This window comes from Narcine bancroftii, chromosome 3 (genome assembly GCF_036971445.1).
Source record: "Narcine bancroftii isolate sNarBan1 chromosome 3, sNarBan1.hap1, whole genome shotgun sequence".
Taxonomy (NCBI): domain Eukaryota; kingdom Metazoa; phylum Chordata; class Chondrichthyes; order Torpediniformes; family Narcinidae; genus Narcine; species Narcine bancroftii.
Genome location: NC_091471.1, coordinates 307262630 through 307281389, shown reverse-complemented (window position 1 = coordinate 307281389; position 18760 = coordinate 307262630). Strand labels below are relative to the sequence as shown.

At 42.1% G+C, this 18760-nt stretch overlaps 1 protein-coding gene across 4 annotated transcripts in view; it reads left to right on the top strand.

Moving 5' to 3' along the window:
* Nucleotides 1–18760, top strand: part of LOC138759042 (semaphorin-6B-like) — a 480615-nt gene that overhangs the window by 280768 nt on the left and 181087 nt on the right. For 3 of the 4 annotated variants that reach the window (XM_069928857.1, XM_069928854.1, XM_069928856.1), the window contains one exon: nt 3921–3981. In XM_069928857.1, the coding sequence (XP_069784958.1) occupies nt 3921–3981 (61 nt within the window). Of the gene's footprint in view, nt 1–3920; nt 3982–15327; nt 15347–18760 lie in introns of those variants that run through there. The other variant, XM_069928858.1, reaches the window with a different exon arrangement.

Here is an 18760-nt window from a genome sequence, read left to right as displayed (position 1 = left end):
CTTTCTGCTCTTCTTCCATTAAGGGAATAGAATTTGTACATCCACTTCAGGAGATTGCTAGCTTAATGCATTATCCAATTGAAAGCTCTACAGTGCACTAACCAGCAGTGCTGTATTGAAGTGGATAGAGTTGAAGCTCAAGTCATGGCATCGAGTTTGAACCTACAGATGTTTGACTCCAAGATGAAAGTGATGTAAACTAGTCAAGGTCAATGTAAACATATCACTTGTGTGCATGTGAAGTTCAAGCAAGAGACAACAAAAGTTTCTTCTTCTGGAAATCGTTGAAAGATGTAGATTGATTTTTTTTTTTGCTAGACTTTGAAATGAAAACTCAGCCAAGTGTAATAAGACCGGTTGACATATTTATGAGGTTGAAAGGGCAGGTTGCTCTGGTGAAAGCCAGATCCTGGACACGATACACAGCACAGCTAAATCTGTCAAAACTCATTCAGTCATATAATTGAATTACCCATAGGAAGCTCTTCAGTAGAAAAAACGGTGCAAAATGGAATGTTGTGTTGGCCGAGATTGGAAATGAATGTCCAGAGTTTCCAGCTTGTAGCTTGAGGGGCAGCAGATATATAGAAAATTGTTTGGCTCACTGAGTTGGCTGCCAAGGATTGGCACTGATAGGATGCTTGCATCACTGGTGAAGAGTATCATCTGGAAAATCTGCTGCTAGTAAAAGGTACTGATACCTTGCAAAGTAGCTTAATGCAAGGAGGTGGGGATAGAGAGGGAGGGAGAGAATAGAGAAGGCATACATCCAGGTGACTGCAAATAAAGACTCACTACCCCCACCTCCCCCCCCCCCCCCCCACAACCGAATGGGATCTGATGGAGGCAGCAAAGTCTGTGAGTCCATATGCCATTTCTGCTTCCTTGTCTGCCTTGCAAGACTAGACTGAGTGCCCTTTCCCAGCAGAGACTGAGGTCAAGTGCAGCTTCAGAAGGACAGAAAACGGGAGCTTTGATTTCCAAAAGATAATGTTTGGGGAAACCACTCTAAACCTTTCAGACCTCAACTTTGAGAGGAGTATGACTTGAGTATCTACCCATCCACGTTGAAGAAAATGTTTCCATTGCTGCAGGTACGATGGGAATGTTTTTCAGGTTCAGTGGCCAGGATTCAGTCAGTGCCTCTTTTTCTGAATCAGGTGGTTGTCGCAAGCAGATAGTTTATCTGGGTTTCATGTGTGTGTATAGCTTGCTCCACTCTATTCATGTCAATGGAATCAAGTATCAGAAGTAGCTTACAACCATCGAAGGATCTTATTAGCACCTGTTTAGTGCTACTTTGTATGGTGCACTCAGAATCTAGGATCTATTCTGACCAACGCATCCATTCTTTCTAATATCCACATAGCTCATTTGAAGACATAGCCTGGAGTTTCATGTGTGGTTCAACCCAGAAAATCCACCCAAAGTGAACTTCATTTGGTTAATAACAAAAAAAACCTCTAATCTAGTCAAACTACGCCAACCCTCAAAATGGGTTTAAATCAGCATAAACTAATGAAAATGGTGTGGGCTTTAAGTCAATACTGGACCCGAGCAGTGTATTTATTCAGTCTGTTGTTCAAAGCTGAAAGGTGGAGATTCATCTGTCCATCATTCATGCAAGTCAGGTATACTGGAATCTTTAACAGCAGTGGGGTTTTTTTTTCAATTTTACAATAATTTACCTGCTAACAAAACTTGTGGAGAAATAAATAATAGAGTTGGACTCAGCCAGGACACATTTCAAAAAAAATAGTCAGGAAATTCAAATCCAAAAAAACCCAGAATTTTGAATTTGCATCCAGACCCCTGAGATCAATCAAAAAGATGCTTATGTTGGAAAGAATCTTGTGTCCAGAAAAGGTGAGGTGGTGGGGAATAACAATGTTTGAGCAGAGGAGGAGGAATTTCCTGATACAACTGATCGTGGAATATCTGACCAGCGAGCTGGCTGATTTGTGTGTTGTGGGGTTTTTTTTCTTACTGCATCTAATAATGCTGCTCTTGTCCTGGACAATTCAGGCAGGATTTAGCAAGGATACTTGGGGCTCATTATCCTGTAGGAACCAAACTGATGTTGATAAAGCTCATATTAGATCAAAACCATTAACCAGGGTGAAAATTGAACCTAACTACTTAAAAAATGAAAGGCTGACCCCTAAATCACTCCCCCAATCCACAACTTAAATAAATGTCCAAATTGATGTCAAGTTCATTATCATCTGATTGCACAAGTAAAACCCCATGAAATAGCCTTCTCCAGTCTTCAGTGCAAACACAACCAGACATAACACTTACAGACAAATAATATATGCCCAGGACAAGTATTCGTATATACAAATAAATAAATAATGTTTTGGAAAATATGAACGTCTCGGATGTGTGAGCAGTTCCTTTGGTCATTCAGGATTCTCCCTGCCCATGGGAAGAAGCTGTTTATTATTCAAGAATAAGTAGAACTGGAATCGTGCTTATTAGTTCCAAAAATGAAATTTTGTTTGGCATAGTAAAACTTTAAGAAATATGAAATTAGGTATTTTATTTATTTTTAAAACATCTCCAAATGTGGCATGGAGAAAGAGAACCAGATTACCACTCTATGGAATATTTACGGTCAGGAGGATCTAAACAGTGAGTAAATCTTCGGTCCAATTTCTCCTATCTCAAACACCACAAATTTATCTGTTTTTTTCTCCCTTCCTTAAGTGCTTAAAGCATCTAATCGATCATTCGCCTGCCACAACTCAACCGAACAATGTTTCATGGAACCTATTCCATCCCAATCCCTGGGTTAATTCTCCAACAAACACTGTGTTTGCATTGTAGGCCTTACTCTACTCCTCACCCATCATTCCACCCTCTTCCCCGTGCACGTTGTGACTTTGCAAGGTTTGATCTCCATTCATATTGTAAACAAACCCATGTCCTGTCGACACCAGTACCTGTTCATGAACATTAGCATTCTTCATTAGTCTGGGAAGTAGGCCTTTTCCTCAATATGCCACTATTAATCATAAAGTCAAGAAATAAGTGGCAGGTACTATAAATCTCAAATAAAAGAAATAAAATACACAGAGGGCAAGCATTTATAAGGAGAGAAGCACAGTTTAGACCCATATTCAGAACGGGAGGGGAAAGGTTAAGATGCAAGGAGCCCACAGCCTCCGTAGGTTCCTTGCCACAAGTCACCAGCAGCCCGTTGCATGCTTGGGTCTTTCAGCTGCAGAGCCCCCTGACTTGTCCGCTGCCGTGTTTCCATCCCGTGGGTCATCTCCTCTGCTTCCCCTTCTCAGACGGGGGGGGTTGGTCTCCCCATTTTCCGGTGCCCCGTGCCAGCCCTTCACTCCCCTGGAGTCTGAAACCCCTCGTAGGCGCCGCCATCTTGAGCGCACACCCCGCGGTCGTGGGATTTTTTAGTGGGCCATTTAAAGCCTGCGCGGAGCTGACAGCAGATGACGGCAGTTGGACTCCGCAGGAGCGCTGCATCTCTGCTCCTTGCTCCCCGGGGGTCTGCACCAGCAGCACCCCTGCCGTTACAGCATCTCTGGCAGAAGTGGCTATAGGACCACCTAAAAACAGTCTCTGTCTGAGAAAGCAGTACAGTTCCATACTCTTAGAATTGCAATCTGGAAAAAAAAGCAACATAGTCAGGAGAGAAGTAAGAAAAATGCATTAGCAGGAGCAATAAAGAAGCCTTATCAGTTCAGATGCACCCATGACTAAAATGCTAAAACCATCTTAAAACAATAATGATAATGAAATAACTATTTGTCATCAAATGAGGATGGGCTAACTACAACTTGAGGGAAACTGAGCTCTGCATATTAGCGTCGCATCATGCTCCATACTAATGCAGCAGATGTAAATATTGTATTAGTTGTTCTTGCAAGTTAATGAGGCTCTTGTTTCATTCACAGGGATCACTTATACAGTGTGGATTTGGATGCACCTGTGGCTGACGAGATATTTTACACAAAAGTAAGTACAGAATCGACAGAATAATGTGCAAATGTCCAAAAAAAAACAACCTTTGCTATTATGTTAATAACATGAAAAATCGTCCACATTGTACCATCTTTCGTGGCTGTTTATGGCCTTGTGTTGAAATGGTTATTGAGGCATGAATTAAATCTCCCCCCCTCCATCGGTGTGATTAGATTACTGATAGTATTGTTTCAAGCTCTTTTTCCACACATCTCCATTTTCTGTCACTTTCATCTCTTAAGAACTCGGTTCTGAGCATTAAAGCCACAAACCTAACCTGATGAGCTGAAATGAACAGTGTTTCTTCTGTCTTATCACTAAGTGCTAGAGTATGGTTTTTGGTCTTGGCCTTTCCTCAGGATCGAGGTTGGTATGCTCACTGTAGTTCTTCTGTCGGACCTCTGTACATTATCCAAATGACAATATGTAATTGAATCCCTCGGCAATGGAAACTTCAGGAGTGCCTCAGCTCTACAACTTCTCGCATTAGTCCCATTCCCCATAACCCTACGTTTAATCCTTTTACCAGTATTTATCCATTCTCAAAACAAGACCTGATTTTTCCGTCTGGGCACTCTCCAGCCAGATGGCATTAACATCGACTTTTCTGGTTTCTGCTAATCTGCTCTCCACTTTCCCCTTCCCTTGTCCAGTTCTCCTTCCTCCCTTGCCCCACCCTTCACCCAGCCATCCTTCCTCCCCTTGATCACTTCTGTCATCTCCCTCCCTTCTCCACTTATCACCTCCTCCCCCGCAACTTTTGTTTGGAGGCCTGCTGACATTTTTCTATTCCTCGATGAAGGGCTCAAGCCTGAAATGTTGGTTATGTATTTTTACCTTTACTATGAAGAACACTGTTTGGCCAGCTGAGTTTCTCCAGCTTTGTTTTTTTTTATTTCAACCACAGGGTTTACAGATGGTGGTGTTTTACTTTTCATCCAATTCTCTCCATTTTTTCTGCTTGACCTTTCTGTGAGGTGATGCAATCCAGAGGAAATTTTATGGCTAAAAGAATTTCCACCATTTCCTCTTGTTATTGCTTGTGCAAAGGCCTGAGCCACGTTCACAACCCTCTGCCGTGTCTTTTTGTCTTGGGTGGAGCAGTTACTGTACTGTACAGTGATGCACCATTACCAGATACTTTCAATGGTGGATCTGTGGAGGCAGGTGATATACCAAATTTCCTAAGCTAACTAAAGACGTGCGCAGCACTGGAGCACCTTTATGCCCATTATATTGATATGGATCGACCAGGATATGTAACTGGGGATGTTAACCTGTAACAAAGCTGTCTACTAACTCCATTGTAATAGTATTGATGTGGATCAAGGTGTGACCTCCACCCCTCTTCTGGAAGACTATAGCCAGCTCCATAGTTTTGCTGAGAGGCTGCGCCAAGCCAGAAGTAACTCTATTTCTCTTCTACACCCTATGTCATCATTGATAGAGATGGTGGTGCCATCCACGAATTTGTATATGAAATTGAAGCTGACGAGGAAGGGGTAGGAAAGAAGAAAAGAGGGAAAAGGAAACTAGGTGGACACATGATTGTGTGTGGGAAGGGATCGCCAGGTCGTGTAGGATACCTGTAATTGGAAAATTCAGTGTTCAGACCAAGCTACCCAAATGAATTAGGACGTGTTCTTCCAATTTTCATTTGGCTCCCCATAACAATGAAGAAGACTGATGATAAGAGTTAAAATGGCATGCAACTGGACTTAGTTTGCCTAAAACAGTGCTATACTGGACACTGTCAGACAGAGATACAGCACAGAAATGGGCTTTTCGACCCACCAAGCCTACACTGGCCATTAACTACTCATTCACACTAATCCTCCATTAATCCTTGCATTTTATTCTTTCCCATGTTGTCATCAACTCTCTACAAGTTCTCTGATTCACCTACTTGCCAGAACAAATTTACAGCAGTAATTTAACCTCCCAACCTGCACATCTTTGAGAAGTGAAGGAGACTGGTGCTCCTGAGGGTAACTCAGAATTACAGGATGATCATGCAAACTCCACACAGACAGTACCCATGGCAGTGACTCTACCAGTTGCAGCACGATGCCGTTCCTAAAGCCCTTGTTATCTGCGCAATCTTGTTAATAATTTATCATAAACGAACATTGAGTCATTGAGCTCATTCTAAACGCAATTGAAATTGTACTTGGCACACCCCGGTGAAAATCAGGTTGTGTGATTTGCATATTATCCTCATTAAGGAAAACACATCAGTACTAATTTAAATAAAATCAGTATTCATCTTTAGTTCTGAAAAGAAAGTGCCCACCAAAGCCTTTCTTGTCTTTTGCTGTATGCTGTCAAAATAACAAAAATACTGAAGAAATAATATCTGAGATTAATGAATTCCCAGGGAGTTGGGTTTGAAATGGAATGTCCTTTCAGTCTGACTTTTGCTGGGTAAATGGAATATCACTCCTTGCGCTGGCAGCTCCCTGGTATGGTTTCTACTTTTCTATCCCACCCCTTCAGCATGGAGCGCACAGCCAAAGAGCAAAACATTGTCTCAGAGCCTCAGTTCTTCACAGGAATGATATTTCTGTCACCTGACCACATTACAGCCTATACTGACCACATTACAGCCCCATAGCGTGTGCAGAATGGATATTTTGATCGTTCTCTTTTATACACTTGGTTTACAATTTTTAAAAAAAACTAAGCCATGTGGTTGAAACAAAACTTTGATTGTGACTGGACATGTCAAGCAAAGAGCTAGGGATTCAGTGGGAAAAATGGTAGCGCTGCCACTGATGTGGGAGAGCGGAGACACAGCGCCTGGATCTAATGCCGACAGCTTTGCAGAGGTTTTCAATGACCTGTTAAAGAAGCCAATAGTGTTTTTTTTTTGTAAAATCCTGCCACCTTGGGGTCCGTGCTCAAGATGGCGATGGCTGGGCAGTGTACCACGAAGAATTGTAGACTCCAGGGGAGCAGCGGGCTGGCGCAGAGCACCAGAAATGGGGAGAACATCCCCTCTTGAAAAGGAGGAGCATAGAAGATGATCCTACAAGAGAGTGATCATGACAGCAGACCAGTGAGGGTTGCAGTGGCTGAAGGACACATAGGCTGCGGGCTACTGGAGACTGCCTTATGGAATCGGGGATTTGAGAGGATGCTGAAGGACTTTCGAAGGCCTCGGGCACTGAAGGCTTCCTGGTCATATCGGAAGTTTGGATCTGGAGCTTGGGTTCCTGGTTGTTTCAACTGAAGCATGAAACTGCAGAGGCTGCGGGAACACTGGAGGCCAATCCACGGATACTCAGTGCTTCTGAAGTGACTCCCTTCCACCTATTTGAGTTAAAGCACAAGAGAGAAGATGTAAGCTTTGCCATAGAGTTATGGAATACAGAATGAAGGAAAGAGAGATATAGCTGAGGAGTTGCATTAACTTCAGGACCTCTGAAAGAAATTGAAAGAAGAGGGATGAATCTTAACTATACAGGTATGAAAATGCACAAGTGGATATTTTGATGGGAAAATTTTGGAGAAACAAGGACTTCGGAGTGCAGATGAAAATGATGGTCAAGAATGACTGGAGACTGATCAAATAACAAGAGACCTTTCCTTCTCTGAGACAGAGAGTGAGGAGTAAGAAGAGTGACATCAGATTTGAGATTTCCTGTGCCAGCCACCTTAGAAAAGGTCATTCAAACCTTCTCATGAGAGTACCCTTGATATGTTTTTACTAATGTCAGAAACTTTGGTCTGAATCACAGCTTGTTTATAATCGCATCACTGAAGCTAAAAATTAGGAAGATTAAAAAGAATGGACCAAGTCCTTGACTCTACTTTCATAATAGCCGACAATATAAACTTGTAATTCTCCCAATAGATATATTCCTCTGATATGTTCTGGTTTATGAAGATCTCACTTCTTAGACCATAATATCCATTGTTACATGAAGTGCAGTTTCTGATTTCATTCACACTTCTGAATATAACAACACACAGAGCTAGAAAATGCAGATCTTCACAGCAAGAGTAGTCTTTTCACATTCTGTGCACACTCTAACCAATGATGGATCACATCCATTATATCATCAAAAAAAAAGTTCTAAGTAAATGCTTATTGGTCCCCAGAGGTTATGAACAGAACGTCAGAATATTCATTCATCTTTGCTCTACTCCAACTGCATTTCAATTACCTATCTCCCAACACCCTCTACAAAACTTGTACTCTGGGATTCAATATATCCCAGAATTCCAAGACTTCCTTCTGTCTGACAATTCTCCCACTACTACAGTCTGCATACAGAAGACTTATTTTGATATTCCATCTAAATCTATCATCAATATATGACCAAACTTAGTTACTACTTCCAAATAATTCTCTTGAGTGTGGTATATATTGTTTCACAGCAAAGCCAACTGCTCTTATACCTATCTCAGTGATGCACCGAGTCTTTGCTTTATTATTGTGTGAGATTGTTAACATTGTAAATCTCACATCCACAAAGCTAAGCTTTTACTAATTGTCAGAGTAATGACATCTGAGAAAACCAACTGTAAGTCATTTGGAAAGTGTTGATGGAATAGCCATTAGTTGCAGTAGCTGAGATACTATCTCCACAGAGGCTCTCTTTTGCTTAAGTAAGCTTGTTTCCATCACTGGGCCTTTCCACACTGCCGTGTAAAAATGGGGATTCTCGGGAAATACTCCCGGGAACCCTCCCATGAACCGGCAGTGTGAAACTGTCAGCTCGGGAAAATTACCCAGGTCTCCGGAGGTAGGGCCTCAGACCCAGGTAATTTTCCCAGGCTGCCCTCTCCCTGTGGTCTGAATCGGAAAATTCCCGACCAGGGGAAGCGCCGTGACGTCAGCGCTTGTGTGCTGCATTATCGTATCATCATTTCAGCTTTTAAGCTCGTCAACCTCAATTTGCTTTCAATAAATCAATTCATTCTGCTATTTGTTGATTGCTCTATATGTATGTATATGTGTGTATTTATACATACATATACACACATGTAAATATTAGATATCAAGATGTATATAGATGCACTCACACATCACAGTCTTCCCACATCAGTAGGACTTCCTGTGATGCGTAATGTGTCAATCATTACATCATTGCTGGGAGCAAACCCTCCCTCCCCCCTAAATTGTCAGGGAGGGCAAATTACAGGGATGTGAAAGGCCCGAGAGGTGCTGCCTTCCCTGGAATTTCACCCTGGTCCAAGTAGGGTGTGAAAAGGCATACTGAGTATTACCAATACTTTGCAGATAAAATAGCAATAATGGTGTGAAAATTAATGGAAGACAGTCTCATTAATAAGGTCCATTCATTATACAGCATAATAAGGGTTCATCTGAAGAAGTCAATGTCCTAACAGTTAAAAATATGTTCTTTAACATGTGGGATGGCTGAATAACTCAAAGTAGGACATCACCACCTTTGGAAAGAAAAGGTGAGAAGGTGATACAATTTGGAATGTAGAGCTTATGTGTCAAAAAGCTTTAGTTTTAAAAGCCGTGGCTTGGATATCATTTGGAATAACAAGTTAATAGAGTTCTACAAGATTATGAGAAGCATAGTTAGGGTGGACAGCCAGCACCTTTTTCCCAGGGCAGAAATAGCAAACACCCGAGGACTTGTGTACAAAGTGAAGGGAGGGAAGTTTAGGGAAGACATCAGGGTCAAGTTTCTTTTACACAGAGTTGTGGGTGCCTGAAATGCCCTGTCAGGGATGATGGTGGAGGCTGAAACATTGGGATATTTAAGAGACTCTTAGACAGGAAAGGAGGAAAGACCCAACACCCAACCCCAACCAACCAATTTTCCCCTGCAACCGCTGCAACCGTGTCTGCCTGTCCCGCATCGGACTTGTCAGCCACAAACGAGCCTGCAGCTGACGTGGACATTTACCCTTCCATAAATCTTCGTCCGCGAAGCCAAGCCAAAGAGACAGGCACATAGATGGAAAAAAAATAAAGAGTAGGGAGGGTTTAGTACTTTTTTGGTAGGAATACTTGGGTCAGCACAACACTGAGGGCCAAAAGGCATGTTCTGTAGTGTTTGATGTTCTATGTTCCACAGTCTTGAAATTCTTTTGAAAGAGTAGGAGACTGACAATTTAATTAGCTTTATTTACTCCATGGGGAGAATGCAAGGAGAAGGTGAATGTCCAGGTCAATGCATTTGAAGTTTAAGACCATCGAGAGCGGGAAATGCAGAGGTCATCGCTGGTGGAATGCAAAATTAGAGCAACCCTGAAGAGATGGCAAAGTCTACTGTAGAAACAGTGCGATTCAGGAGGTAAAGAACTGACCTGACCACAAAGAGGGGGACAAATAGAAACATGAAGGGGGGAGGCCACATTGACATTTCTCAGAACAAAATTCAATGGACGACCCCTTTTAATTTTGCCACACCTATCCTTCTGTTCACTTAAAATCTCTTGAAATTCTGACTTCTGAAGCAATAGCTCTAAAAATAATGCACAAATTGTCAAGATAATGTATTTCACATTTGGTTCAAATCAACTGTAAAAACAAAAACAAATGACCATGGGATTCGTTTTATGTGGGAGTCATATGAACGTGCTAAAATGGATGGCTATTCAATTGATCCTCTTCACAGTATTCCTTTGAGATTTGAAAATGCCGAAGTTTGAGTAGTGCTGTTTGCTTATGTGGCATTAACCCTCTCATTCCTCATTTTCTGCTTCTTTGCAATACAGGCAGTCCCCAGGTTACAAAAGACTTCCATCCCTGGGTCTGTCCATAAGCCAAATTTGTGCATAGGGTGGAACAACTAGAGTACAACACCAATTATCCAAAATGATCGAGACCGAGCCTATTTTGGATAAACTTTTCTTCGGAGAACTGCTCATTTTTTAGAAACAGCCCAGTAGCAACAGCAAATCACTTGTAACAGTGTTTACCCAAAAACAAACAACAAGGGAAGGCTTTTAAAGCATTAAAATAATGTTTAATTCTCACCAAAAAAAAACTGCTGGCCACAGCCGATCACTGACACCTCCCCACTGAGGCCCTGGTTGTGCCGTAAGCCCGAGGTCCCTGCTGCCGCTGGGACCCCAGCTTTCCCTGCTACCACCGGGAGCCCGAGTTTCCCTGCTGCCGCTGGGAGCCCGAGGTCTTCAGTCAGTTCAAGATTTGTTTGGGATATCCTCATTTATCTAAAAAAAATTAAAATTTCGGATTTTTGAGAATCCGATTTTGGATAATCGGTGTTGTACTGTACTTAGGTTCTTATTTAGCGTTCATGAGGTAACATTATGCACATGAATGCACACGTACAAATTGCAGAACAGCCCTTTCGTAAGTATGAGTTGTTCATATCCCGAGGACTACCTGTAGTTTATATCAGCTTAAAAAGTACGCATCCACCAGCGTGCAGCAACCTCCTTTGAAGAAGACCGCAGAGCCCACCTCACTGACAAAAGACAAAGGAGGAAAAACCCAACACCCAACCCCAACCAACCAATTTTCCCCTGCAACCGCTGCAACCGTGTCTGCCTGTCCCGCATCGGACTTGTCAGCCACAAGCGAACCTGCAGCTGACGTGGACTTTACCCCTCCATAAATCTTCGTCCGCGAAGCCACGCCAAAGAAGAAAAAGAAAGAAGAAAAAGTAGAAATTGGAAGACAAGTTGTAAAACTGTTATTGACACCAGTGTAGTGATAGAGGTGGCTCAGTGTCTAAGTTTGGAATACAATTTTAATTCAGATTTCAGATATATTATGATGTCACACATGACATCACATATTACCCTAAGATTCTTTTTCCTGCAGGCAAGGCAGAATTACCCACTTATTGGTAATGCAAAAAAAAGACACAATGTACACATGTGAACATATAAAGAAATGTAATCAAACTGACCATTCAATTAAAAAAAAATCAATAACGTGTAAAAGTAAGAGTCTTAAATAGGGTCCCTGATTGAGTTTGTTGTTGAGGAGTCTGATGGCGGAGGGGGTGCGGGGCAGCTGTTCCTGAACCTGGTGGTGCGAGTCTTGTTGCACCTGAACTTCTTTACTGAAGACAGCAGCGAGAACAGAGCGTGTGCTGGGTTGTGTCCCCGACAGCAGCGTTCCCTGTAGATGTTCTTGATGGTAGGGAGGGTTTTGCCTGTGATGTCCTGGACTATGTCCACTATCTTTTGCAGGGCTTTACACTCAGGTGTCCCCATACCAGACCGTGATGCAGTTGGTCAGTAATTACTTCTCATGAAGTAATTTAATACATTGCCACACTAGGCATATAGCCCATGAAATGGAAATCAAATATACATTTTTGCAGAGGCGCTGAATACTCTTGCTGTAATTCTAGTCTTGGGAAATGGCATTTTGTTCGAATTTGGAAATAGAAAATTGAAGATAAATGGTCCCAGCTACTGGGTGACCTCACTAAGCCATTGTAACAAACTGTTGATGGAATTGTGGAACAAAGCTAGTTGCCAGCCTGCAGAGGCATTGTCTTTAATTAACTCACATTGCCAGAGTTCAGCACTGAACAAAAGCCGTTATTCTTGAAAAAATGTGTGGATGCAGAGATAAGCTTTATACTGTAGTAATAAGACTTCCCATAGCAACTGCTTTATTTCAAGGAGACATGCCATGGCAACAGTCTTGTCAATGACAACATTGCCGAGTATCATCACTTGTACCGCAACTGTCATAGAAGCAGGAATGCACATTAACATGAATTCCAGAGGATATTCTCTAATGCATGTCATGTTACTGTATAAATGGGACGATAGCAGACAATGGTGCATGACACAAAAGGAGCCATTAAAAAATGGCATCAGACTAAATGCATTGTGAGCAAAAGAGAGCAATAGAATGATTTATTTGATATGATTTTGAAGGATTGCTTTACTTCAGGCACACACTGCCATCTCTTTTGGTCCATTTTCTCCTCATTAAGCTAAATGTGTGAACACTCAGGTTGTCAGTATTTCCATGTAGATCAGAATAACTTCCAGGTCAAGTCTAACAGGAGCAGTATGCAGAACTGTTAGTTCCCCTTCACCTCATGCAATCCCCTGGTCAAAGCTCAGAAGCTTAACACACTCTTCCATGTATTAAACAGATTTTTTGTTGTACTAGAGCATTGAATTATGTTGCATCTATCTTCGTCTGCATCTTTCAGCACAAAACCTTTGCTGAGAGTTTGAGCAGGACAATGATACAGTGAGGGAAGCAGGAGATTAAGGTAAACAGCACAATTTACGAACCTATCTGAATAACTGCCTGAGAAGATTCATAGCGCACGGAAACAGACCCTTCAGCCTGCCCCATCTATACTAACCATCAATTAACCAGCTGTACTATTTCCAATTTCCATAAATTAGAGCAGGCAAATTCTATGTCAATCAAATCTGAGGGAAAAAAAAGTTGGGGGGGGGGGGGGGTAATTAAATTAAAAGAGAAACTGAAGGAACCAGAAATGAAAGTTTAAGCCTTTTTAATAACCCAATTAAGACTTGACGCTTGAAACTCTTAATTGTTAATGCCAAAGAGGTTGATTGGCAGCAGCTAACTGTTGTTGAGTAATGATTAAAAGGCCGTTTATGCTCGCAATGACAATGGCAGCACTTGGCTTCTTCTGCACTAAGCAGCAATCTCACATCTTTTATTTGCAAAAAGCCATTTTTCAAAGCCACACGGTCGGAATTTGGATTTAAGCTCCTACCTACAAGTGTAATTGAAGCCTCAGTGTTATTGCTGATAGTAAACTCTGATTGTTTCTGTTCCCCACACTTGCACCTGGTCTGAGTTAAAATCCATCAGTGCGCTGCCTTATTTTGAATAACTCGTTAAGGAAGTGCAGGATGTTTTGATGCCAATGTACTAAAATAGGTTTCCTGAGGCATTTCAAACTCAGAAAGGAAGTTGGCTCATGACCAATTCCTTACTTTGGGATCCCATGAGCTCTGGTTGGAAAGCATTGTTTCCAGTCATCATAAACCAAATTCATATTGAATTATATTACATGAAAGTATATTGCATTGCATTGAATCGTTGTATCTTGCATTGTATTGAATTGTCATTGAAAGTTAGATAGTTTTGACATGAAGTGACATTGCCAACACTTTGACCTTCTGCAGCCAATAAGAGGACCAAGCAAAGTTGTCCTGGTTCGTGGGCGAGTAAATCACCTTCTTGCCCACGTTAGCAATCCTGCAACCTTACTTGAAATCACTGGCAGTGGACTGTCACTCATGGGCGGCTGGTGGCACCGACAATGCAGCAGCAGGTTTCGAGAGAGGCGCCTCCCATCCAGCTGATCTACATCCTAAGGGTGGGGGGGGGGGGGGCCGATCGGTGTGTTTTCCTGCTGAATCGTTGGTTCCCTATTGAATGCCATTTGAAGGGTACATCATTTATTAAAATGATATTAATATTCCAGCTCTTGGACAAGATTTAACTGTGTATAAAAGCAAGACTAATTTGGTGTTATTTTAATATGCAGCTCACTACATCTGGGGCCTTGTTTTAATTGCTGTGTCCTGTCTCAGAATAACAAGTAAAGCAACCATTAGTCTGGCCTTATCACTAAAGATCATGCTCCCTAACAATGAATCATATTGGATTCATGATATTCATCTGCAATGCCTCAGTGTATAGCAGTGAATGAGCCATCCCATATAATGTAAACTGACAGTAGAGTCAAGCCCAGAGGAAAATTAATAACATTTATGAGAAATACACCTGCAGACTTAAGCATAACCTTGATATAAAGTCATTACTTACAAAATTAAAAATTGAAAACATGATGGTGACATGGTTCTTTCAATTCCCTCTCATTCTTTTCTCAATGGTAATGAAGCTCACTTGTGTGGTTATAAACTCATTGAGTCATTCCACTTGAGTAAGCCCAAGAAGCAAAACTGCTGAGATATCTGCAATGTTGTCCCCTCTCTACCCATTTTGAAGGGGATTGACACCTTGTTGAGCATTTGGAAATCCAAGTAGGATCATGCCTTCCCTGGGAGTCCAGGAATATATTTGCATCACAGTCATTAGTTATTCTTTGGATCACCTCTAACAAAATCATTACTGGAGTTATTATTTTACAAGTGTGGCCACAGCAGGAATACAGAGCCTGTCAAGATTGACAGCTTAAAATCATTCTATCAATCACAGGACATATCGGGATTGCGATGAAATATCTTCCTCTTGTTTGTAAATATGCAGATCCAGTAAGACTCAGGAAACTCAATATCAACTGGGATACATCAAGCAGATCGATTGCTACTCCTTCCCTCAACTTGTGCATTCACTCCATCCACCAATTAATGGCTCTGAAGATAAATTGTGGGACTTCAACCCACAACCTTTTACGTCTAGAAAGAAAAAGACAGCAAGGTATGAGCCTGCCACCTCCTTCAACTCTCACACCATCATGGCTTGGAAATACATTGCCTTTCTAACATTCCTAAGACTAATTAGGAACAGACAATAACTCCTTCCATCCACTAGGGGAGGGGTTGAGGGGAGGCCTCAATGAACAAAAGGAAATTTGTATCACCAAATAACTCTTTCTTGAAGTGTGAGTTTCAGCATTTTGTGCATCCTATACTCCAAGAATTAGACTTGAGCCCATCAAATCAAGTCCATACAAGCAGGGTTTAATGATTTAAACTGGGCTCCTGGATAATTTCCCTTTTTCTACTCTGGGTTGCAGAGGTAGATTGCAGTGTCTCTGAAGCTTCCTGAAAAGAGGTCAATTTATTCATTATGGACTAAAAATCACATTTAGCTTTCATCACAGAAAAGGCCTCGTCCCCACTAATGTGAGCTCAGGTTTGTGCTCTGCACAATCCTGAGGTAAGGCTAATTCAGTTGTTTACTGGTGCACTGGGTTTTGGCGGAGAGGAGAAGCTGTACTATTCATATCCTGAAACATTTGGCCATTGAGGGTAAAAAAAATGGCCTTAAGTTCCAACTCGCATGAAGTCCAAGGAGATTGCACTGTTTTTGAGATATCAACTTGTACGTAGTTGGAATGAGCCAGTTAAAATGGTGGATTAGCACTTGCTCGTGTGCTTGGGTTCGTACTCTGTCCTATGGCAGATTTACCCACTGTTTTTCTTTGAGAACTGAACCTGAGCAGATTAAACTCGGTCATTTCCTTTACAGCAAATTCATTTTAATCAGTCAAACAGGAAGGTTCATGGTTGCCAAGCCTAATACATTAGCATGTATTTTACAGATTGTCTGGATGAGTGCAAGATGCGAAAGTTTTGCTTTTGGCACATCAAGTAACAAGATCATTATGAAGAGAAATGCTCTAGGTTTGTCAGAGAGAAGGATGTAGAAAAATAGGCAAGTAGCAAGATGTCAGGAGGCTGGTGTGGAGCTTAATAACAAAGACCCATTCAACTGAGTGACCAATACTCACATGGTTACCTCTGGATTTGATTAATCCAGCGCTCTGCCAGCAGACCTTCTTGAATTGCTCTCTGTGTATCAAAAATCAGCACAAACCCTGTATTCTACCTCAAATCATCCCTGCCACCTGTAATTGCTAAATTCTGTCAATTGCCAGTTAAACAAAGTCCAGCTTTTCATCTTAATTTTGGAATCTCGCAATAGTTTCACGCATCCCTCCACTGTAACCTTATGAGATAATTGGACTTCCCAAACCTGCTGCTTGATCAATCTGAATGTTGTCATTCACTGTTGATAGTGTAGATTGTCAAGCCTTTGAAATTCCCAACAAACCCCATCATGCTCCCTGCTTCTCTTTCACCTTTAACAATCCCCAAAATCCCAGCGGTCGGCATGAACTGGGGAGCATTGTCCTTAAGGAGTTTGTATGTTCTCCCCGTGTCTGGGTGGGTTTTCTCCAGGGGCTCCGGTTTCCTCCTACCGTTCAAAATGTACTGGGGGCGTAGGTTAATGGGGTGTAAATTGGGCAGTACAGACTCTTGGGCTGAAATGGCCTGTTACTGTGCTGTATGTCTAAATATCAAAAATAAATCTATATCTTTGACCCAGTTTTTAGTTGCTTGCTTTGGAAATTTCTGTTTCAGTAGCACCCCTGTGAAATGCCTGAAGGTGTTAAAAGTATGTGTGAATGAATATTCATGTTGTAATCATGGATTACAAATACCATGGATCCTGAGTTGAGTGAGGCTGCAGAGCACTGACTTGTGATTTGACAAGTTGTCTCTTACCACATTTACACGTTTTGATTTTTCCCTCATGCAAGATTTTCCCACTGGTGGAAATATCCCAATATCCACCCCTCATGGCCCCTAAGGTTTTTGCACATTTCAATAAGATCACCCACATTCTGCTCAAGAATCTAGATCTAATTGATCTGATCTATTATATTTTGGGCGTCCTTGTCTGAATGACCTCACATTCTTTCTCGTTATTTTCCAATGTCACATTACCATCCACTCATCTCATGAATGGTAGGGACAACGTTCCCAAAGGTCAAGAAATCTACCAGGAGGAATCAGAGATGGCAGAATATAGCTGCAATGGAAGCTAGATCAAGTACACGAGATAAGATCATACACAACCTGATACAGTTTCTTTCTCACCATTATCACAGACTCCATTAATGAGCCTGACAGTAGTAAAATGATGTTGGCTTTGTTTTGTACTAATTGATCACTCTCTGTAATTCTGTACTGTGTTTTCACTGAAACATTTTATATGGATAGACAAGCTGGATGCCTACTGACTTTTTTCCATTGTAGCGCGAATAAAAGCTCTCACGACTGGAAGAAGAACATACGCTTTTATTAGCTTATAACTGATGGTAAGGTCTTCAGAAGGGCTCGGGGTTTAGGCAGGAAACGAGGGTTATATATGGGTAGATGGGGGTGGAGCCAGCCATCAGTACAACTCACTACCAGTGAATCTCAGTTCACTACATTCACCCCTTCCTGCAGAATTTAGGATCTCTGTGTGAAACAGAGAACATTGATTCAGAAAAAAAAATTGAAAAATAAATTTATTTACAAAAGAGGCAGGCTGGATCTCCGGCTCTGCGGTGGAGGGGGATGCCCTTTCCTCCTGAATTGGATTCCCCAAGGCCCTGACTGGGGTTGGCAAGAATGAGCTCTGCAGCTCGTAGAGCACTTGAGGCGACGACCCTCTTTTCCGATGGAGACAGTGTCCTCTCTGCCATCTGGGTACTCCATATAGGCATACGTGGGACTGATGTGGAGCAGTTTCACCCTTTCCGCCAGGGCGTCGGTCTTGCTTCTCCTCATGTGCCAGGTTGGGAGCCAGGTTGGGAGTGTAGTACCCGATGTCGACTTTCTCTTATAATTGAATAGGAGCTCATGAGGAGTAGCATTGGTCGCAGTACATAGTAGTGTCAGGATGGAATGGAGAGCCATAAGAAGAACTTCCTGCCAATGTGAGTGTGGAAGGCCTCTTGACTTGAGGGCCAGTTTGACACCCTTCCAGACTGTGGCATTTCCCTTTTCAACCTGTCTGTTTCCCTGGGGGTTGTAGCTAGTAGTCCTGCTGGATGCAATGCCCCTTTCCAGCAGGTAGCTCTTCGCTCATAAAAGATGAGCCCTTGTCACTATGTATAGAGCCAGGATACCCAGCCAGGGCGAAAATGGAATCTAGGGCCTTTTTACTGACAAAGTGGATGTGTCTGGGCATGGAATGGCGAATGGGAAGCAGGAGTACTCATCAATAATAGAGAGGAAAAAAGTGTTCCCGTTCATGGAGGGGAGAGGTCCCTTAAAATCGACACTGAGCCTTTCGAAGGGTCTGGATGACTTAATCAGGTGCACCCTTTGTGGG